The sequence below is a fragment of the Hydra vulgaris genome, chromosome 11, assembly GCF_038396675.1.
Source record: "Hydra vulgaris chromosome 11, alternate assembly HydraT2T_AEP".
NCBI lineage: Eukaryota > Metazoa > Cnidaria > Hydrozoa > Anthoathecata > Hydridae > Hydra > Hydra vulgaris.
Genome location: NC_088930.1, coordinates 42,105,001 through 42,130,000, shown reverse-complemented (window position 1 = coordinate 42,130,000; position 25,000 = coordinate 42,105,001). Strand labels below are relative to the sequence as shown.

Genomic DNA, 25,000 nt, shown 5'->3' with positions numbered 1-25,000 from the left:
TATATATATATATATATATATATATATATATATATATATATATATATATATATATATATATATTCGGTATAGACTGAAAATAGAGTTTAACTAAAATAAGATAATATAAACAAATTTAATTTATATACAACTTCACAAATAGTAAAACAATAAATTGAAGATAAACTTTTAAAAAAATACCTAAGAGCTGTTTTTCCATTTGATGAAACCTTATTAATCTCTTCCCATGTACTGCTATGAAATATCTTCCATTGAAAGAAAATCTTTGTATAGTATACTGAGTCTACATTTGCTGGGATAAAGATGTAATCATTATAAGAAAACATATATGCTCCACCACTAGGTTGTATAATATTTATTGATGGCGTTGGAAAATTAATCTCAGAAACAAATATTATAACTGAAATATTTAAAATAGAAACTTCATTTTCACTGAAACAATTTACAGCGAACAAACCAAGCTTTTCATAAGAATGATTAAACTCAAAGAAGTAAATGGTTTTTGCATCAATAAAGTTGTCACGGTCATCATTGCTTAAAATTGACAAATTAGTGAGTTTAGAAAATGTTGGTACAATTTTCACCTTACTATTGTCACCAAAGTTAATATTTAAAGCTGGAAAGTCAAAATTAATATCATTTGTCAGGAGAACGAAAGATAAATTTGAAAGTGATGTTTTATAAAGTGATGATAAAAACATTTTGGGAAAGGCTTTATATAGGGAAAACCACACATTTGAAACGTTATATAAACTTGTGTCCAATAGCGTAAGAACATTAAGTTTGAATGTACCTGTCAACCCAAGAAGAGAATGAATGCAAAAAAGTGATTGTGAGGAATTACCAGCAGCAATTTCAATGTTATTTTTATCAAAAACAAACCAAATATACAAGCAACAGCCACCTGATGGTCCATTAACAACTTCAACTTGTAATGGATAATCATTACGAAACGAAAAATTCTGATAAGCATTTAAGGAAAGTCCAGCAACACTAAGTGTAACACCCAAGAATTTGAGATTGTTGATAACAACAGTGCTTCTCAAAACAATCATGTTTAAAACACCCTTAACAAATATAGATACAAAAAAACAACCTGGTTTTGAGTATTGATGTGTTGTAAGATTGACCATTCCATCTATCAGATTGCTAAAACCAATAGGAATCCATTCTAAATTTATGAAACTGTCATTATTATAGATTTGGACATAAATTTGAAAGTTACTCATAATTTCTGAATGAAACAAGAGAGTAAAGGTTACATTTCGATCAGGCCACATTAAATTATTTTCATGTATCATTGAAACAGAACTAAGTAAAGTCACAACCTCAATAGAACCAAAGTATGCTTTTTCTGAAACTTCATTATATATAACAACTGAGTAGTTATAAACACCAACAGCAGTATAATTATGCGCTATCTCGATAATATTATTTGAACCAACAATGGACACTTTTGAACCATCTCCAAAAGAAATATTTCCAAAAAATCTTTTAATATTACTTGGAACAATTGAAAATTTAAAAATAACTTCAGATCCAACACTCCACAAAACTGATGACTGTGACAATACTCCACAAACTGCTTCCATTATACATACATCTACTTTTGACTCGTGTTTGCTTACAAAATTAAAAAGAGATATGGAATACAAATTAACCCCAATTGTTTTATAGTCAGAAAGCAAAAAGGTAATTGCAAAATTTCTTCCACTAACATCCACTGATGGAGAGAGAACAGATAAGTTTGCTACAACAGAAACACCTATATGAAGCATCATGTTTACATCACGCAAAATAAATAATATTTTGAAACTGTCTCCATATAAAATGCAACTAGGAGGTTTAAGAATACTTTCAATTTGAATCTCTACTTGAACATGTGCTAAACTCCATGATTCCAAATATCCATAATTACTCAAGCATTTAATTGACACATTAAAATCCCCAACACTTGTAAAAAAATAACTATATACAATTGGTTCTTTTAGCGTTACCATTTGATTTGCATCTAATACTAAATTGCACTCAATGAATGTAAAGTTTATTTTAAAAATCACATAAATATTGTTTGGGTTTCCCAACACAGCTGAAACTACAAGTAACATTATCTTATTTAAAGTGCTATTTTCTGCTTCAATAACAAGCACACTTTTTCTTTCTAGTTGAAGAGAACTCACTGTATTATTTAATAAACAAACCAAATAATATTGGTCTGATTTTAAAAAAGTGTGATGCAATGCATCAGAATTACAAGGTTGGGATTCACAAAAGCCAAATGTAACAAAGTAACTTGCTATAACTAGTTTATTTTGAGTAACTATGTCTAATTTCCCCTGAACATTTGTACCACTCATAATGGTGACTGTAATATTTACTATATGATTAGTATAAATTATAGTTCCAAAACTGATATCTATAGTTACAGGACTTATATTAATACTTGCATTAATCAATGGATCATTTGCAACCAAGTTACAAGTTTGTAAAAATTGGCTTCCCAATGGATTAGATGCAATAATTCTTATTGAATGTAATCCAGTGTTATTAAACTGTATAACAAGATTGGTATAAAAAGGAGCTTTTACATTTTCAATAAGTAAATATGCCAAGTTAAACTCTCTAACTGAAATATTAACATAATCTCCATTGGTAAAAGATAAGGCAATTGTATGATTCATATTTGTTTTTATGTCAGTGTTCCCGCAGGACACAGAAAAATTTATTAATTGGTTAATGGCTTGAACAATAATGCTTGTCGAAAGTTGACTAATTGGGTTGAAACCAATAAGAGATACATTGTACGACCCAGACTTTGTGTATACATGCTGAATTTTAGAAGAGTTTACAAAAATGTTATCATTTCCATCACCAAAATTCCATTCATATACAACATCTGTACCACTTGTAATAAAAGATTCAAAAGCTGCTTCTGCATTCACTTCAACATAGTTAATTGTCTTCAACGATAGCTCTTTTATTATATCATAAACATGGATATAAAATGTCTTTTGTATCGCACTAACTTGATTAAAGGCAACAACAATACATGAATATATACCAGCTTTTGTGAAGTATAAAAAGACATCACTAATAGTATTTCCATTACCTATTGTTTTATTAATGTCATTAATATATGTTCCATTTAAATCTAAAGTAAAGTTAACATCTGTTCCATTGTAGCTGATTAATTGAATCAATATTGAAGAATTAGAAATGACATTAAAACTACCGGATATCTCCTTTTGAATAAAACTGGTTGTATTGTAAAAAATTTGGAGTTCTTGAATGCTGTCTAAAACATTAACCATCACAGTTGTATTACAAAGAACAGTTGAATATTCATAGCAAACAGATTTTAATCCATCTATTAACACTGACACAACAACTTTATGTTGACCTGCAAAATTAAATTTCCAGTAAAATATTTCATTTGTTTTAACCAAATAACTTTCATTATCAAAATCAAATAAGTAGGTTATATTAGAGCCACCTTTAGAAGATATATTAAATGTAGCCTCCTGATCTGTCAGAACCATCTGTGTCAAAGGGAAAACACCAAAAACGCTTAGTGTTTCTATAACTGGAATAGTCAATGATGCAGAACAATTTGAATAACCATTAGTAGCAAAAACAATAATGGTAAGATTTCCAGTCATATTACTATACAACGATGCAACTGAACCATTAGTATTCAGTATTTTAAATTCATGAGACATCCATGTATAACTCAAGTCGCCTCCCTCATTATGCACACTGAAAACTCTGATTATGAAGTTGGAAAAACATTTAGAATTTGGTTGAATATTTATTTTGAGCCCCTTAATATGCTCATATACTTCTGAAATTAAGTATAAATTAAAAGACCCGACACTAGTAGAAACTTTGCAAGAAATATTATACTGACCACTAAAATTAAACCTACTTTCAACAAAATTTATTCCTCTATACATATAGGAATTATTGTTATTAAAAAACCAGAAAAATATCCAACTTGTAAAATTCCAATTCGTTTTAACAACTGAATTTGCTTCAATAATGAATTGATACAGGTCACCAACAAACATTTTAGTTGGCCCCTCTACCCAATATCCTGCTTCAACTATTACCAAAGTATTATACGTTTCAAAAACTATGTCATATATTGCAGTAACTGTGATATTGTAGGTACCAGATTCTACATAAATGTTTGAATATATATTATCTAATTCTGTAAACTGAGCATAAGACAGATTGCTTAAAATATTATTACCTAAATTACAGTAAAAATAGTAAGGATATGCATAAGGGTCAACAAAACCTTTAAAAATAACAGGCTGTAACTGATAAATTGTTGTATTCTTAGGCCAACATGTAAAACTCAATCCAGTTATTCGTGGGTAAACAAATACATTTATTGTGACTGTCGACATCATAATATTGTTTACTTTTGCAACAATATCAATAAAATATATCCCATAATATAAAAAATAAACTGTGCGACAATCATTTGTTAAAGAAGAAGCATTTTTTCCAAATTGAGAATGACTGTAAAACTGTTGATTGGTACCATTTAATAACAGCATAACAGAAGTATTTTTAGATGACCATATTATGTCAGACATTGCTACATTTTCAATAGCAATACACAAAAAATATTCTTTGGTAACAACAGCATACTTTGTACTGTTAGGGGTGAGTATTGAAACATGATGAGATTTGACTGCCACAGTTAGTTGATTTGAAAACTTTGAATTTCCAAACATGTCTGACACATAAAAGTATATATTATGATAACCTGCAAGTTTGAATTGGTAATCAACATAGACATATGATAAAGCTGAAACAAAAACTCTTGCTTGAAATGTAACATTTTCAAATTTGTACGTTACTGATAATAGATCATCATAGGCACCCACATTAAAAAATTCAATTGAATCGCTCTCAGAATTAACTACTTGAAGAGCCTGAATGTCAGACGTCCAAAAGCCAATCAAAGAGTTTTTTAAAATAACCATTTGACTTTTAAGCTTTATAACATTGTAACCATGCATTAAACTTAAATTAAAGCGTTGTGTGACAATATAAACCTGGGAGTTGTTTTGATATATCTAAATATAAAATTCTTCTTTAATCATTTTTGTATTGACAATATACAAGGAAGTTATGAAGTAAAAATATTTTTTAACAAACAAAAATAAAAAATTAACATTATAACATCGAAAACAAAAAAACTATAAAACCTGTAGAACCAATGAACTATTCTTAGTTGAATATAACTCAATACCAATTATGTAACTATCGTAATTAAAAATGGTTTGAGAAAACAAAAACACACCAGCAGTTGATAAAATTGGAGACATCATTGCCAATATGCTAGATGTATTATTTCCACAATTATAGAAACAAGGAGAACTTTTCAAAAAAACCTGGGAAGCTAAAAAAAAAAAGTAAAACTTTACTAACTAAAGTTTTGTTTGTTGTTACAATTATATAAATAAAAACTTATATTAAATATTATAACTTAAGTATTTAATGGCAACAAAAAAACGATTTTTTGTTGCCATTAAATACGATAATTTTTTAACGAAATTAAAACTATTAAGAAAAAAAAACATAAACTTTATAAAAAGTACGTTATAAAAAGCACCTTTAATAGATTAGATGCATCAAGTTCGTTGCTTTGAAATAATAAATATTTTTGTATCAAAATTACATTTATCTCTCCAGATAAATGTAATTTTCAAGATAAATCTTTTTTCCCTCTATTTTTGGAAAAAAGAAGTAGCTTACTTTTAAGTTATTTAGTTTTTCAGCTGAAAAAACGCCTAGAACTTAAATTAATATTTTTTTTACTGTATTCACCTCCCCAAGTCCACAGGAACAACTACAGTCAAAAAACCTACCCTGGTTGTTCTTTTTTAAATAAAAATATAGTTACAGTCTTATACTTATTAGATAAAGAGGGAGAGCAAACAAAAAAAAATTTTGTTACATATATAAGTTTTAGAGCGTGACATTAAGCCATGATCTAACAAATGTGTTTGCAATGAAAAAAAAAAAAGGAAAAAACTTATTGTATAAATCAAATAGCTGCGCAAGTCAGTTTAAAAAAAAGAACAGAATATAGATGATAAAATGTTTGAGTTTTATGAAACCAGTATTAAAAATATTTAATTTATAATATTTACAAATAAAGTTCAATCATCATTACAACTAAAGATTACAATAGGAAAAACTTTGCCAAGGGCAAGATGCTTTCACCATTTTATTCCAATTAATAAATGCATACTTTCTTTTTAAAATATTAATCAACAAACCGATGTTCAGACATTTAACTTTGTGCAGATACCAAATGAGTTGGTTGTATAACAAGTTATTTATAATCATATGAATTATGTAGCTTAAAAGTATGAACTTTTTGAGTATTAGAATTATAACCAAGAAAGATGAAGGAGACAAATATTATAAAATCCAATTTATGTATCCACATGATCCTAATCTAAGTTTTTTTTGGTCCACAATAGAAGATTTGTGCTGTTTGTCATCAAATGTTTTACGTACCATATACAAAAAAAAGTTTTGTAAACAATATTGAGTTGGAAAAAAGCATCAACAAAATAAATAAGATTTAAAAATTTGTAGCATAGATATTTTTTAATTTTGTATGTTACTTTTTCAAATATATTGAAAAAATAATGTATGTATGTATCAGAGTTGTTAGCCTGAAGGCCAAAAATTAGGGCCTTGGCCTTGAAATTTTTGGACTTGGCCTAGATTGTTTTGGCCTTGGCTATAAAAAAAACAACAACATAAAATTAGAGAAATTTTTTTTTTTTTAATTCTGATTCACTCCTAACAAGGCTGCAAGCAACCACTATTAAGTTTAGAGTTACTAGAAAAAAAGAATACAGTTATAGAGCAAGGAAACAGTTGGCAGAAGACTTAAAAAGTTGAAGGTATGAGTCAGGAAAACATGAAGATGGGAGAGAGTTCCAAGGGTTGGTTGAAATGTGGGGAAAAAAGCCAAAAAAAGACTAGACAAAAAAAAGTTTTTGGAGCATGCAGGGACAGCTACAGTAAAAGAATGAGACTTTGATGAATGTCAAGTCAAGAGAGAAAGAGTTTTGGTTGATGGAACTAGAGATAAAAGCTCCTTTGAACAGTGACCATGATAGTATTTGTAGAAAAGAGAAAGAGATGAAATTTTATGATGATGGGAAAGAGGCTCAAGCTTAGCAGATAGAGCGGCTTCAAATGTTTATAATGCGTTTTTGAACCTTGTCTATAAGAAAAAGAGCATCATTAGAAAAACCAGCCCAAATATGACAACAGTATTCCATACAGGGATGAATAAAAGATTTCTATACATAGATAATGGAATCAGGAGAGAAAATGGTAAGCACAAAAAAGTGAAGCACCTTAGCAGATGCTAATTTAGCAATCGACTGTATGTATGGTTTCCGTGAAAGGTCAGTAGTAAATGATAATCGAAGAAGACATAAAGAAAGGACTCATTGAGAGGGTTGCTATTCATCAATATAAGAATGTCGACAGTGCTGCAATAGTTGTTTGCAATAAATAGCTGAGTTTTGTTGGAGTCAATATTTACAAGCCACTGTGAGCCCCAATCAGTTACAGAAGTGAGATTAGATTCAAGATCGGCTGCCTGTTCTAAGCAATCGAAAAGAGAAGACTTTTTTTTACAACAGGAGTGTGGAGTTGAGTCATCAGCAAAAAGAGCTACTTTAGATGTAAGATTATCGGGAAGATCATTAATGTAGATAAGAAATAAAATTGGAGCAAGGATAGAACCTTGAAGTACCCCAGAAGTTACTGAAAATAAAGAAGAGTGTTGGCTTTCGAGGAGACAAGCTTATGGAGAAGACCAACATGCCAAACATTTGCCAAACAAATGCCAACATTTGTTGAAAACCTTAGATATGTCAAGAGCAATAGCCCTAGCCTCTCCGCTTTCATCTAATGCACAATAAAACCTTTCAGTCAAAGCAATTAGCAAGTCAGCTGTAGAGCGAGAGGATCAAAAACCATATTGATTGTCTGACAGCAAGTTATTTGACTCAAGTTGGGATGTGAGAAATTTGTTTATCAAAGACCCAAAAACCTTCCTAATAACAGAAAGAAGACTGATTGGAAGATAATTGGAGAGTTCAGAATGCTCACCAGAGTTTTTGAAAATTGGAACAAAAGATGCCATTTTCCAGCAGACAGGAAAACAAGATTCAGTCAAGCACATTATTAAATATTTTAGAGAAAATTAAAGAAAGTTCTGGCAAACAAATTTATAAGACTGTGACAGGAATGTTGTCTGGACCACAAGCTGTAGAAGAGTTTAATTGAGATATGACTTTAGCAACGGAAGCTGGAGTGATTTGTATGTCTAACAATGGGTTAACCGGTTTGATTGGAATTGAAGGAAGAGATTGGCCATAAGATTTGAGTTAAGCCTTATCCTCAGGAGAGGTAATAAGATTAGTCCCATGAATGAGAGATGGAACGTTAGACATTCCTTTCTTAACAACGCTGTTGAAGATTTTCAAAAGGTCTCAGAGCCTAATTTCTGAGATAAGATACGAGATTTAGTGAACTAAGAATAATGGAGTTTAGCATCTGACAGCAGCTTTTTACATAGATTTCTTGCAACAATAAATAGCTATTTGTTCTTAAGAGAGTTGTTCTTTTGAAAAAGATGAAAAAAATGATTATGATTAGATATAGTCTCATTCTACTTCATGATTTTCACCCTTTTGTGCAGCTGCACAAAAGGGTGAAAACCATGGAGTAGAATGAGGCTCAACTTGGAACCAATGAGTAGAAATAAAAGCATCCATTCCTGCCTAAATCCAAGAGGTTACTTAGGAGGTGCATTTATCAGCTGAGGGGGAAAAGATATCAGCCCAAGAACCATCACAAAGAAAATCACAAAAAGCAGTCTTTCACAGGAAGATGTGCGATCGCACGTCTTTTAATGACAAAGCAAATCACATTTTGCTTTGACGATTTGACCACGGCTATTTCAAAAAATGTTTTAAAAACGCGCTAAATGAAAAATATTCTGAATTATACCTTAAGTAAAATAAATTACATCAAAACTTTGAACAAATGTTTTTATATTAGTGAAACGCTTTTAAATAAAGTAACAATTTACTGATAATGGTTTTTTTTTTAAAGTATAATTGGCAGTTGTATATATTTTTTTAATATACAATATATAAACTGTTTAATTGTGAATTTTTTATAATAAACATTATTAAAAATAAAAAATTGTTTTGTTTTTATAAACGATGACATTCTACGACAACGAAAGTCTTTTTAATGAATTTTAATATAAGAATAATTAAAGTTAATACATTTGAAAAGATAAAAAAAATTTTGTTGAAAAAAAAAAAGACAAATGTTTTAGAAAACCGTTACAATTAAATAAGTTTGACTTAAATGCTTTTATATTATCGAAACACTTTTTAATGAATTTTTAACAAGACACTCCTTATGAATTTTTATAATAAGTATTAAAAACTGTTGCTTTTTTTTACTTGTATAATTATGTATTTTTTATGATGTTTATCTTTAAACATATTAAAAAACAAGAAACAAAGTACAAATGTTAAAACAAAGAATGATGTGGTTTATTAATGCGTAAATTAAATAGACTAAGCATTTTAGTTTAATGAGTATTTTTTTTGTGTGTGTCTTTGCTTTAGTTAAGTATTTTTTTTATTTTCTCTTTCGTTAAGATTTTTTTTCTTTTTTAAAGTTTTTTTTTTTTTAGATAAGTTTAAGTGAGTTTTTGGAACGCATTTTTAAATTTTGAAAATATGTCAAAAGCCGTGGTCAAATCGTTAAAACAAATTATTTTTTGCGTCGTCATATAATTGCGTGCGATCGCACGTCTTCCTGTGAAAGACTGAAAAAGAGTCCCAATCAGCTTTAGGGTAGTCTGATGATAGAGTGACTCCAAAAATGAAGTATGAGATAAAAGATTTAAAGAGATCATTGCATGGTCAGAACCACCTAAGGGCTAAAAAGGAGAAACTGAACACAAGCTAGGATCAGAGACCAGACATTAATCAAGGATTAAAGGTAATTAATTAGGGTTGTCAGGAAAATGTGTCAAAAAGTTAACTATCTGAGTAAGAGATTGAGAAATGCAGAAGTTATAGCCTTTAGTGCCAGCAGGGTCAGTGGCGTTAGAGCCAAGCCATTCAGTGTAATGACCATTAAGGTTACTAATGACAACAATATTGGCAGAAGGGTAAAAAGAGAGCATGGTTATTTTGATCAGAAATTATATCTAAAAGAGTGCAGTCTTGGGGAGAAGGAGAACATTAAAGAATAAATAGAAAGGTGATAGAGTGAAGTGGTGCTAAGTGGAAGCACATAAAAGAATGGTCAAAGGATTCAAACCTGATTTCACAACAAATAAGTGAGTTGATGCATATGTATACCCCAAGCCAAACATTTGACTATTGGAGTTTTTGTGAATCAGAAGATAGTATCCATCAACACTGAGATCATAAGAAGGAATAGCTGAATTTAAATTAGTCTCACTAATAGCAAGCAAGTCTGGTGAATTTTGCAAGAGGTAAAATTCAACTGATAGAAGGTTGCTTCGCAGATCACAAATATTAGTTAAAGATATACTAAAACAGTTAGGTGATGGGGATGGTTTTTTATGTTTAGTTTTTTGGGTTATTTTAGGCATGGTTTACGTTTAAAGAGAACTTCACTCCTTCATAGATAGAGCACAGCCTCCCAAGCAATGACAGAGCCACCATCCATGTGCAACATGGTACAGTTGATACTCTGATATTTTGCAGCTGTTGATGGAATCAGCTATTTTTATCATTTTTATTGAGATACCATCTCCAGTCTTTACTCAACCAAGAACCTCAAGACAGGGGATTTTTGTGTCAACGTTTCTTTCTCCTAGCGTTTGCCTGAAAAAGCACACTCTACAAGGTAGCAGGGCATGGGGCAGGTGATATTGGGTTACATAATACCAGTAGCAGGGTGATCATGATGATCCTGAACCTGACCTGGAGCAATTAAAATAAGCTACTTCCTGCAAACAGCATCCTTAAGCATCGGGCATGATATTTTGAAAATGCATTAGGAAAAATATTACACATAACAAAATACTAGAGATGAGGATAAGCGTAAGTTTAATAGTTGGAGTGTCTAGTTAGTTAATGAGCTCACACTGCATCAAAACAGATTTAAACATTTAAACAGAACATATACATACATAAAGTAACTTACAATAGAGTAAACACCGCACCAGAGATTCAGACAGAATACAAACATACATATAAATATAAACAGACAGAACACAAACATACAGAAAGCAACTTACGAGTGAGTCAACACTGCGCTAGAGGTTTAGACAGAACACAAATATACATATAAAGTAGATTACAGGTGAGCTAAAACAGTAACTAAGGCACTACAAACTATATAAAAGACACACACACAAATATATATATATATATATATATATATATATATATATATATATATATATATATATATATATATATATATATATATATATACATATATATATATATATAAATATATTTATATATACATATATATATATACATATATATATATATATACATATATATATGTATATATATGTTAAATAGTACTGGTGACAGGAAGCAATTTCTTTCCAGCCTTTGCTAAGAAAGCGAATACCACAAGGCAACTTCTAAACGTGCTAAGGTATTCGCTTTAGATGTTATTCCTTCAGCATTTGCATCAACACTTGATTGTACAAATGTAAGTGACACAAAAGCAGCATATATCTTAACAGCAGCCATCCAAACATATGGTGAAGGTGATATATCAAAACTACCAATATCTTGTAGTAGCATTAGAAGAAGCCAAATGAAGAATCGTTTTCAACATTATGCTAACGTAAAGGCAGCCTTTAGTTTGGAGGGACCTTTGGTTATTCATATTGATGAAAAATTTTTGTCATTAATTCCAGGTGGGCCCGAAAAAGTTGATCATCAGACGATTCTAGTTTCAGGATTAGGAATAGAAAAACTTTTGGTTAGGGACTGGTGAGCTTATAGCAAATGCAACAATTGTTGCCATTTCTGATAGAAAAATGCATAATCTCATAGCTGCAATTTCTTTCCACACTACGACATCAAACACAGGTTGACTAAATGGTGCATGCACAATTTTAGAAAGAAAACTTGAAAAAAATCTGCTCTGGTTGGCATGACACCATCATGTGCATAAAGTTCTGTGTGGCGATGTCTTCAAGGCAGTTTTCGGTCCCTCCTCTGGTCCAAATGAGTTGTTGTTTCATCAATTTTAGGAATATTGGCCAAACATAGACCAAGAAACATTTTGAATGGAAATGCAGGAAAATAACCCAGAGAAGGTTATTGTGAACTTTTGGAACTTACTTTGACCTTTCTTGAAGATATCCCATCTTAAGGCATACAGTTCCGAGTTCCTAGTACTTTTCACCATGCAAGGTGGATGTCTAAAATAGTTTATGTTTCAAAGATTCTTTTATTTCAATCTCAATTTAAGCTCACCAAATGTGAAAGTTCAGAGTGCTTGGAATTTGGTTTATTTGTTGCTCTTATCTATAAAAAAGTGTGAACTCTTCTGCTCATACTCATGCGATGCCTCATTCAACAATTTAAATCTTACAAAAGCATTAACAAAGTACAGTTCAACATCAAAAGTTATCTCAACAACTGCGTTGAAAGCAGTGGGTTGCCATTTATGGTATTTTGGAGAAGAACTAGTACCGCTCGGTCTGTTTTCTGATTTGGTGCCTGTTATGACAAAAAAACTTATGGTAGAAAAATTGCAAGATCAGATTGCAAACAATCAAGATTGTCGATCAATCCGATATACTGGAACTGAAAATCTGAGTGCAAAACATTGGACCATTTTCACGATTTTTTTTATGCCTTACAGGTATTCTAAATTATCAGACCGCAAAGAAAACTGTTAAGGTACTAAAAGTTGTCAATGATAGTGCAGAAAGAGGAATTTCTCTAGCTACTGCATTTAATTCTACAATAACATAACAAGAAAAGAAAAAACAATATTTGTTTCATTGCTTATAATCATTGCTTATAATCAAGGGCACTGTGAATAGTGAAAAATACAAAGAAATACTTTCTGAAGCTGAGCCAACTCTGAAAAATCTTTTCCCAAGGAGTTTTACATTTTAACAGGATGGGGTGATGTCCACACTTCAAAATCAGTTTCTGAGTGGTTTACAGAACATAAATGGGAAGTTTCTTCTTGGCCCGCTAATTCACCAGATCTAAACCCCATTGAAAATGTGTCTATTGAACAATTTTATTATTCATTTATTATTTTGAAAATAAAAATTAAAAAACTTGGCCTCATTATTTTTGTCCATAAGGTACATACATACATACATACATACATATTTTAAAAATATATTTGAATACAAAATTAAAAATAATAATGTTATAAGTTTTCTCTATAAACTTTTATTACTTTGTTTAATGATTTTTACAAACTCAATTTTATATATTTTGTATACACAATCATTTGATGGCACTTAGCAAGATTATAAAAATTAGACTGGGACCATGTGGGTGCATAAATTTAATTTTAAAATCTCCTCTTTTACTTTTTATGGATATAATTCCAATTCAAATGTAATCATACTTTCAGGCTGCATGATCTATATGATTATAAATAGCCTGTTGTCCTGTCATCTTACTTAGTATCTGCAGGTTAAATGTCTGAACATTAGTTGAGTCTTTTAAAAAGATATTGTTTATTTATTAATTGGTATAAAATGGTAAAAAGCATTTTGCTCCTGAGAAGGTTCTTCATTTAGTAAACCTAGGCTGTTATGATAAGCAAAATTTATTTATTTGTATTTTAAATCACTTTCACAAAATTCAATCATCTTATCTACATCTAAAATATGAATATATATATATATATATATATATATATATATAAATATATATATTATATAGATATACAAATATATATATTATATATATATATATATAAATATATATACTATATATTATATATATGTATATATATATATATATATATATATATATATATATATATATATATATATATATATATATATATATATATATATATATATATATATATATATATATATATATATATATATATATACCACACCCTGTAAATATTGGACGTTAATACTTTTGGAGAGCACCGAAAAAACCCTTCTGGGGTCTTGTTATATACACATAGGTGACTTACCTGGCAAATTTTTTAGTAAAAATATCAAAAAAGAACCAAAAATGTCATTTTTGTTTATTGGCATTAATTTTCTTCAAAAGTGAAATTTTCTTGTGCAATGATACCAAAATATTACAAACACAATTAATTAAAATAGTTTTACTATTTTGTGCCAATAATTTCAAACATTGCTTCTATCAGAGTTAAGAATTCAATGTTTTTAACACTTGGAAATAAAATTCTCTGAAAATTCTTTTAAACATTTTTCTGAAAATATTTCTTCTAACTTTTAAGCATGTTTGCTGTTAAATTCCACAACAGTGTAGAAGCTGGGTTCCATACTCAGGATGTGAAGGGTATCACTTGAATCTTTGCCAGTGAGTCTTAAACATTGAATGCATTGCTTCAGTTGCTTGTTCACTGAATAATCCAAGTGCAGACCCATGTCGATTAATGAACTCGGAAATGTGATAAAAAACTGCATGTGCTTTTGGAGTCACTGTAACTAGCAGACAGAGAAAAGAATCTTTGAACTTTTCAATTTTTTCGTTGAAGTCACCCTCAAGTGACTTTCCCAAGCAGGAAGAAACAACATCTCTAAAATTGCGAAACGTTTCAATGAAACCCTGAGCTTCATAAGCACAAGCCTTTTCAGCCAGTCTTTGAAGAATGTCAACATTTTGTAAAAGTTTGTGACATTCATTTCAAGCAAATTGTTCCTCGTGGTATGGCTAAAGTTGAATGTGCAATAGAGCAGAATTTTTCGGGAACTAAATTACTAAATATTTTTTAAAGTTCAGCTAGACATTTCTTATAATTTTATTTTTATTATATAATTGATGAATACATTTACTTTTAGCATTTTTAGCCGATAATTTCCACATTAAAATATATTTTATAGAAAATGGTGAAATTTAATTTAAGAGGTTGAATTTCTTGCTTTTACACTCAAATACTGATTAAGAGCAATTAAAATAACAAAATTACAAAAAGAAACTAAACAGGAACTAAATTTTTCCAGACACTAAGCAAAGTACAAAAAAATCAGCAGTAACTAAATTTAGTTCCACCATAAATAAGTTACCAACCCTAATTTTCAAGTATTGTTTTTTTGTGTAAGGGTGGTAGAGGGGATTATTTTTAAATGTGAGGTTATCCCCATTTTAGGAAATTTCAAAATATTTTAAACTAAATTTTTACAAAGCAGGAATTAAAAATATACCACATTATTTGTGCTAGTCATTTTATTCATAATAATATGGGTAAAAAAATATTTCGATGAAATTACTGTAAGACAAAAGTAAAACTATTCTAATTAATTGTGTTTTGTAATATTTTGTGTTTTGTAATATTTTGTAATATAAGAAAATTAATGCCAATAAACAATAATGATTTTTAACAATTTTTGGTTCTTTTTTGGATATTTTTACTAAAAACTTCAAATTGCTTTTTCTCCTTTGGACATCGGTAAAAGATTTTGAAAATTTGCCAGGTAAGTCACCTATGTATATATAACAAGACCCCAAAAGGGTTTTTTAGGTGCTCTCCAAAAGTATTAACACCCAATATTTACAGGGTGTGATATATATATATATATATATATATATATATATATATATATATATATATATATATACATATATATATATATACATATATATATATATATATATACATATATATATATATATATATATATATATATATATATATATATATATATATATATATATATATATATATATATATATATATATATATATATATATATATATATATATATATATATATATATATATATATATATATATATATATACAATAGGGTGGTGCTAATAATAATTTTTTTTTGAAAATTTGACACCCCTAAATGTGTTCTATAGAATAAAATAATACTGGATTTAAAAATATTTTTAAATAAAAAATATCTAAATTAAAAGTTTTCATCCTTTATTTTTATGTATTTTTGTTTTCAGCTTTTATATATATCTACAAGTATATTTTCTTATTGACTACGTCAAACTCTGCGCATAACCTTGGTCTATTTTTACAACATGTGGTTTTATTGTCACAACATTTGCTACCTACAGTATTGTTAATAATTGGCCTTAACATAAGGTAAAAATTTAAGTCTTTGGTCCTAAAAATATTTACATAGGCCTTGGCCTTGAAACTCTTATTCTTGGCCTTAAAACTAGAGATGGGAAACGAACCGAACCCGAACCGAACGAACCGAACTAGAACCTTATCTACGACAGAACCGAACCCGAACTTTAGTTGTTACTAAACCGAACCGAACCCGAACTTTAAAACTGTTGTGAACGAACCGAATCAAACCAACTGTTCTTGCCCTAACCAAGCTAAATAGAGGCTTGAAAAAGTGAAAATTTTGCAATTCGCACATCACTACAATACATAACATGCTACATTACCTAATGTGTAACATACATAACATAATTCATTACCTAATGTATAACATACCACAAGTTTAGAATTATTTTGTTCTATCTCTCATATCAAGTGTTGGAAGAAAATGAGTTAGTAATTTTAGTAATTAATAATTACTTTTAAAATATATTTTAATTTTTAAATTTCTTCTAAATAATTTGTTTAAATCAAAATTATTTAAAGCATAAGTTATTATTTCTTTAAAAACTAGCTAAAATTTTAAGTAATTTTTACTTTTAGAAAGAAATGAAAAATTTTCTCCCAACGTTTAAAATGGGAAATAGAACAAAATAATATGCATTGCATATTGCACACAATGCCAAACTGAGCAGCATTCAGGTTTGATAATTAATTGAATATCAAATGCTAAATAGAGTCAATTGACCTTAGTTATAATACACTTTATTTGATTTTTGTATAACTGTGAGTAATCATGTTATGATCAACAGGTTGTCAAGGAGTTTGCCGTTTGTAAGCAGTGTGGATTATGGTTGTCAGTGCCAATTGGTCATACTACAACTTTACAAAGACATAATACATCACACATCAATAAGATCAGTTTAGAACCTGGATAATTAAAAATGACAAGCTTTTTACCTAAAAAGACAGAGGTTAATAAATATAGTTTGCGGATCTTGCTTTTTCCTATTTACTGTTTTAACTTTTCACTTGCTACCATTGATAGCAAAAAATATTTGTTACAAGTTGTTAGCAATATTTTAGAAATACAATGTTTTTTGTAGTACAAAAAAAAAAGGCCATTATGTATTGCTATGTGTTTAATGTCTATTGTTTATTGCTTTATACTTTACAGGTTCCTAAACACATTTGTGAATATGCTCAACGTGCAGCCCTTTACATGATTGCAAAAGACATTCAGCCATTCTCGTGTGTTCAGGATGATGGGTTCCGTCACTTTGCTCAAACAATGATTGATATTGGATCGAAGTATGGATCAGTGAAACTTGAGGATATTATGTGTGATCGAACAACGCTGTCTAAGACACTACTACCAAAGTTCTACAACGAATGTGTTCGAAAGCTGAAAGACGAACTTGCTGGGGATACTCATATCGCAATAACAACTGATCACTGGACCGATGACATTCTAAAATACTCTTATCAAACTTTTATAGCACATTACATTAACAGCAGTTATTGCCTTATAAGTAAGTGTGTTGGATTGTTTGAGTTTAGTGAGTCTAAGACTGGCATTGCCGTAAAAGCAAAGACAACTGAAATACTTAAATAACTTTTCCCTAAGACTATAAAAAGTGACAATTCGGTATTTGTGACTGATAATGGGAGTAATATGAAGTCGGCTTATCGCGACGATGTTAGACTTAGTTGTGCAGGTCATAATCTTAATTTAGCTGTTGAAAAAGCTTTGAAATCCCCTGGTGCTAATTTAGTTCATGAAATGATCAAGACTTCAAATGAAATGGTGGGCTACTTTAAACATAGTGGGAAAAACCAGGAACTAAATCACACTCTCAAACAGGATGTTGCGACTCGTTGGAACAGTCAATTTTTTCTTTTGCAATCACTGTCATGCCAGTTAGATCATGTCAAGTCAATTCTTGCTGATTCAAAGCAGTTTGACAAACTTGAGCAACTGAACAACGTTAATGAAAAATTGTTGCATGACGTCGTAGAATTTTTGTATCTTTTTCACAAGGCTACTGTACAATTGTCACATGACAATGTGCCAACGTCCCCTGATGTATGGCCAATGCTTTTTTATCTTCGATCAGTCTGTAAGATCAATGGTTCAGACAGCGACAGTATGCGTGATTTGAAGGCAGTTTTTCTGTCCAGTTTGAATGAAAAGTATGTTATTCATTCTTTGCACAAGCTATCAACACTTATTGTTCCTTCTTACAAATACTTGTCTTTTGTCAACACAGACGATCGCAATTTTGTTTATTCAGAAATGCGTAGTATGGTGGACAAAATTATTTCTTCTTCACCAAATCAGGTGATACGAAAGGACTCAGGCAATACAGATATAGACAGCTTTAGTGAATGCAGTCATTCAGATCAGCTGCCTCCTGCAAAGAAGAATAAAGCTGATCTTGAATCGTATGATTTGCTGGCAGACTTATAAACAGTTGCCACTCCATTGTCTAACGCCGACAGTAATGACACAAGACATGAACTTGACAAATACTTGGCACTGCCCGTGACAGCGTGTGATGCATTGCAATTCTGGAAAGACAATGACCGTGAACATAAGCTTCCGACGATGGCATTGATTGGTAGAAAGTTGTTGGCTATTCCTGCTACAAGTACTGCTAGTGAAAGAGTGTTTTCAGTGTGTGGGGTGACGATGAGTGAGCGCAGGGCTCGCCTAAACCCAGAAACATTGGAAATGCTGATATTTCTCAAATACAACATGCAGCCCTGATTACTAGACTGACAGTAGGCTACTTAAGCTACCTTTATCTGTGTTCAGAAAGTTACTGCTTTAATGTTTTGTGCACTTTAACTGCAGCTATTAGCAACTGCATTGTTTTTTGAACTTTTGAAGTTGCAGTATAAAAGCATTGCAAATTATTATTATTCAAGTTATTTGCAATGCTTTAACTACTTAATATTACTTTAATTTATTTGTGTTTTATCATTGTGGATGTAAAGCTTTGTAACTAATAAAAAAACAGTTGTGTTGATACCGAACCGAACCCGAACTGTGCTTAAGACCGAACTGAACCGAACTCGAACATTAGATATAACCGAACCGAACCAGACCCGAACTTTAAAAAAAGGGTTCGATTCCCATCTCTACTTAAAACTCTTAGCCTTGTCCTTGGACTTGTAACTTTTGGCCATGGCCTTGGCCTTGTAACATGTGGCCTTGACCTTGTTACTTTTGGCCTTGTTAACAACTCTGGTATGAATAATTATATAGTATAATAAAGAGTTAAAAATATAAACCACAAAAAAAATATCTGAGCCACTAGGAGTTTAAAACAAAAAAATATATATTTGAAAAACAGATTTGGAAAAATGTATCATCAAGCCCCTTCCTTGAACTTGGTCCAACCCCAAGAACAATAAAATTAGCATTAATGTATAAATCAAATATTGACCTTAAAAAGACCCCAAAATTAACTCAAACTTTCAGGTTTTCCAAACTTCTATAAGCTTTATAACATAAAAACTAGCAATATCCAAAACATAGGGTGCCATGGGCCTACTGATTTGACGTGGAATGACCTATAAATATCAAAACTAATATGATAGAAACTCTGAATTTGTTTCTCCTTTCAGTGATGGAGAGCTAATTTACGGAAGTTAGAACTAATTTGAAGGTAATTTTTCATTTAAATACTTACTTATGCTTTTAAGTTTGTTCATAATTCTATTTATATAACTATTTATGCTTTCAAGCTTGTTGAATTAACAGTTTCATAAATTGATTCTAGCCAATTTTCAGTGGGTAATTTACTAGTAAGTAATATTTAGTTTAGGAATCCATTTAGTTAATTGTTACTAACAGATTATATATGACCATGTATGCAACTAAAATACTATTTATACATATAATTGCATAAATATAAATAATGTTAAATTATTTATTTTTAAAACATTTCAAGGAAATTTTCATTAGATCTGCTGAGTTTCATTAGTTTTATTATTTAGTGTTAGACTGGACTTAAAGATGATCAGCTCTGCTTTATTAGAACTACGAGAAAGTTTATTAGAACAACGCCATTGAGCAAGATTTCCAAGATCATAATTAATTTTTTCCTTAATTTTTTTCAAGTGATTTGTCAACCAGTAGCATGTTAGTATCATCAGTGAAATGGTAAGCAGTTGCAAATCTAATTATTATCAATCAATGTAATGTTAATGTAATGTTATATTGACAAAGTTATAAATAACCCAACTTTTAACACCATACTGAAACAACAACCTGCAAAAAAATATATAGTTTTTTTCAGTATTTTTTTAACTTTGTCTAGAAAACTGTCTGAATTAAAGTTAACATTTAAAAAACTAAATTTTGTAAAATATTAGAACAGTATCAACCTAAATCCACAAAAGTAAGTGTACATTAGGGTAGATTGAAAAATTTTTTTTCAACATTTTTTCTGTTAAACCACTAGATTTGTCTATATAATAAAATTAAACTATATACTATGATACTGGATTTAAAATATATAATTACTATTATAATTATTATTAAATTATTACTTTTTTATAATATAACTACTATTTTTGAAAGAAAGTTTCAAGAATAGTAATCATATTATAAAAAAAATTATTATTTAATTTATTAAAGAAAAAAAGTGAAAAAATTTAACTTTTTTAAAAATGTTGAAAAACAATAGCTTTTATGTAATAAAATATAAAAATTATGTTATAAAATCTAAAAATTTTAGATCTAAGGGTCTGTTGGGACCTCTAAAAATACTTTTTATAAATTATCTTAAACAATAATATTTATATAAAATATTTACTATTTTTGAAACTTTTATAAAATTCAACCTCTTTTGTGTACTAGGTTGATATACTTTTAAAGAGATTTTCAAAAAAAGTAATTTTCATCTCGCCCTAATGTACATTTGCATATAATTTCAGAATAAAAATCAGTCAACTTATTGTCTATATAGGTTTAATGTATAATGCAAACCTTGTAAAGATTGTCAATAAATATACACTTTTTTAAGAAACTTTTCATAATTGATTTGTTTTTTTCTCTTTGTTTTTCTCATTATTGTTTTTACTTATCTTTAATAAGAAGATTATATGTTAATAATTATAAAAATGTTCTGTAACTAAATTTTGAAATAAAGTTAACCACTAAAAAAAAAAATTCCTCACATGCAACTTTATATACAACATTTTCTTCTTCATTAAAATCCCATTCAAAAACCATTCCAATTCCACTTTCTACTCGTGCATAGCAACTAAACTGTTGATTGTAACTTTCATTGAGAATCAACAATTCTTGACTGCATGAATCTAAATGTACTTCTCCCAAAGGAATTTGAACATAAACATAGGTAGTAACTGTAAAATTAGCAAACATAGAACTATTTACAGAGATTTTAATGTTATATTGCCCGGGATATGTAAACACATGACTAGAATATGTGCTTCTTTGAACAACAGAAAAGTTATCTCCATAGTTATAATTATAGATACTGTTTGAATCACCGAGAAGTAACAAAGACAATTCATCAAATATATAGATAGATTTATGCGGTAAAACTTGAAGAAAATTTTCAGTGAAGTTACTATAATACCACTCAGAAACATTAAATACCACAGAGTCTTCATTGTAACAATGTGGAGAAGATGCATTTGGTACCACAGTATTTTTATCACATGAAATATCAGAACATGAATAATTTGTGTATAATAAACTGTCAAAAAACGTCCAATTAAAATTTTCAATGCAAAAACAAGCCTTGTTGAAGGTAAGGCACGCGTAGCTGCATTTAAGATTTTGAGTTGATGAACTGTCTTTAATCAAATGTCCTTGAACACATACCAAATATGACAAATCTAAACATTCATTAATAATTTATGAAAAATATAGAAATCAAACAAAAATATTTTGATAGCTTTTACATTTATACATCAATGAAATAAAAAAATGCTATGAAAATATTGAGCTAAGTTCAGTCTAGTTAAAAAAAAAATGATCTCATTTTTAATTTAACAAACAGAAAAAAAATTACAATTAAATAAACTTTGAAAGAGTTCAAACCCCAAAACAAGTAAACTAATAGTAATTAACTAGACAGGTAACTAATTAACAGGTATATAACAAAAGAAGACTAAATTCAAAAATCAATTTCAAGAAAGTCTTTATTAAAGCCTATATTTAGTTGATAAAAAATGTCAAGTCTTATTTTATTTGTTTTTTTTTTAATTTATTTTTATTACATAATACAATAAATTTTTTAGTAACTTGTTTTCAAAATATTTAACAAAAAATCATTTTATTTTTATTTTTATTAACTCAAATAAATCAAATGTTTCTAATTGATATATGTTTGATTAATATTTTGATTGGTTAAGCATCTAATTGCTATATGTTTGATTAATATTTTGATTGGTTAAGCATCTAATTGCTACATGTTTGATTAATATTTTGATTGCATCTGATTGAAAAGTTTTAACTAAACCATATTTTACTGAGGTTCAACTAAAACTTTTAAATAAACATTTGTTATATTGAAAGAAAAATTTATATAAAAGTTACTCCTAAAAAAAATCTACAAAACACAAGATTACCTTATGAATAACCTAAAAACTAATACCTTAGTATCACATAGATTATCCAGGTCATATTTTAAAAATCCGGAAATGTGTTTGGGTAAAATATCCTGAAAAAATCAGAAAAAATTTTCCTTTAAAATTTGCTTTTGGCTGAGTTGTTTCAAATTTTTTTTCAAACTTTTTATAATTTTTGTATGAACGATTAGTGAAAAAGCTAAAAAAAACAAGTATACAACAAAAATATATATCAAAGCTTGTATGTATGGAAAACATTTTGAACATCCAGAAAAACTAAAAATTAAGAAAAATATCCAGACTTCCGGAAATATCCGGAAAAATATAATCCCTGGTATCAACATTGTACCTTAGCAGCAGCCCAAATTTGCAGTAACAATCAAACATTTGCAAAATATCTGTTAAAAAAGTTAATCAACAAATTTTTAATAAATCTTGTTTATAATTTTGCAAAATAAGAAAGAAATTTTCAATAAAATAATTAGAGAAAGATATTAGATGAATAAAAGAATTAGTTGCATGAACAAAACCCAAGAATGTTGTTCATTATGTGTAGCATTACTTTTTGATTTTGACATTATAACAACTAAAACTTCTAAAATGTTTCTTTTTAACTAATTGCAACCAAATCAAAAAACTTCATGTTCTCCTTTCAAAAAAAAAAAGTAGCAATCATCATTTTCAAAAGTGGTTTGAAAATCAGATGACACCACAAGTGATGAATCAAAAACTATGAAAAACAAGATATTTAAGAATTCTTTTTATAACAATAATAAAGATAAATAACTAACAATTTAAGAGATAAAAGACAAGATTTTTTCAGTTAAAGTTGCTCCATCAAAGCAAAAATTTTGCTTTAAGATATATTTTAGAAATAAGTTCAAGATATAAATTTACATATATATATATATATATATATATATACATATATATATATATATATATATATATATATATATATATATATATATATATATATATATATATATATATATATATATAAGCAAGATAACAATTAACAGACAATTTAAAAGATTGCAAATTATATGAATCAGGAAAACAAGATAAATGGTGCGAATTCCAAATAACTGATGTTCTAAGTGTTGGAGCACTTAGGAACAGTCCCAGTAGAAGGATGAGACTTGAGTAAGGAGTAACATGAGAATGGATTTTAGTAAATGGTACAAGAAAAGTTAGCTCTATAGAGCAGCGCTTATTATAGTACCTATAGAAAAAAGAAAAAGAGAAGCAACATTACGACGATGTGACAATGGCTGAAGGTCGACTGCAAAAGCAGGTCCAACTATGCTTACAATACGTTTTTGCACCTTATCTAAAAGAGTAAGGGCATCATTTAAAGATCTGCTTCAGATATGGAAACAGTATTCCATACAAGGATGGATTTAAGATTTAGAGAGATAAAGAATGGAATCCGGAGTAAGGAAGTGGCGAGCACAATAAAGAGATGCAACCTTATCAGATGCTAATTTTGCAATTGGTTTGATATATGGTTTCCAAGAAAGATCAGAAGTAAGAGTTAATCCCAGAAGATGAAGGGTAGATGACTCATTGAATACATTACCATTTATAAATATAGGAAGATCGAGATTGTTGGGATAATGATTAGGTGAAAAAATTGAGTTAAATCTGAGTTAAAGTTCACCAGCCACTAAAAGCGCTATACTGTAGCAGAAGTGAAATTCTTTTCAAGCTCAAACGTCCCATCCAAGCAATCAGAGAGTATTGGCTTCTTATCAAGACAAGAATAAATGGTAGTATCATTAGCAAACAATGTCACCTTAGATGTGAGAATTTCTGGGATATCGTTAATGTAAATTAAAAAGAGTATAGGGCCAAAGATAAAACCTTGATAAACCCCTGAAGTTACAGGATATAAAGAAGAGCGCTGTCCATCAAGGTCAACTTATACTATTATTGGTAAGAAAGAATTCAATAATCTAAAAAATGTTACCTGATACACCGTAAGAAGAGAGCTTATGCCAAACTTTATCAAAAGCTTTAGAAATGAGTGATAGCCTTAACCTCTCCAAATCTAT

General features: G+C 29.2%; 1 protein-coding gene across 4 annotated transcripts in view; it reads right to left on the bottom strand.

Annotated features, from left to right (window-relative positions):
• The window catches only part of LOC100198378 (uncharacterized), a 137,329-nt gene that overhangs the window by 95,199 nt on the left and 17,130 nt on the right, over positions 1–25,000 (bottom strand). For 3 of the 4 annotated variants that reach the window (XM_065808883.1, XM_065808884.1, XM_065808886.1), the window contains exons 2-4: positions 21,522–22,208; positions 5,223–5,416; positions 181–5,090 (exon numbers count right to left, since the gene is read on the bottom strand). In XM_065808883.1, coding sequence (XP_065664955.1) covers positions 181–5,090; positions 5,223–5,416; positions 21,522–22,208 — 5,791 coding nt within the window. Of the gene's footprint in view, positions 1–180; positions 5,091–5,222; positions 5,417–21,521; positions 22,209–22,969; positions 23,036–25,000 lie in introns of all 4 variants that reach the window. The other variant, XM_065808885.1, reaches the window with a different exon arrangement.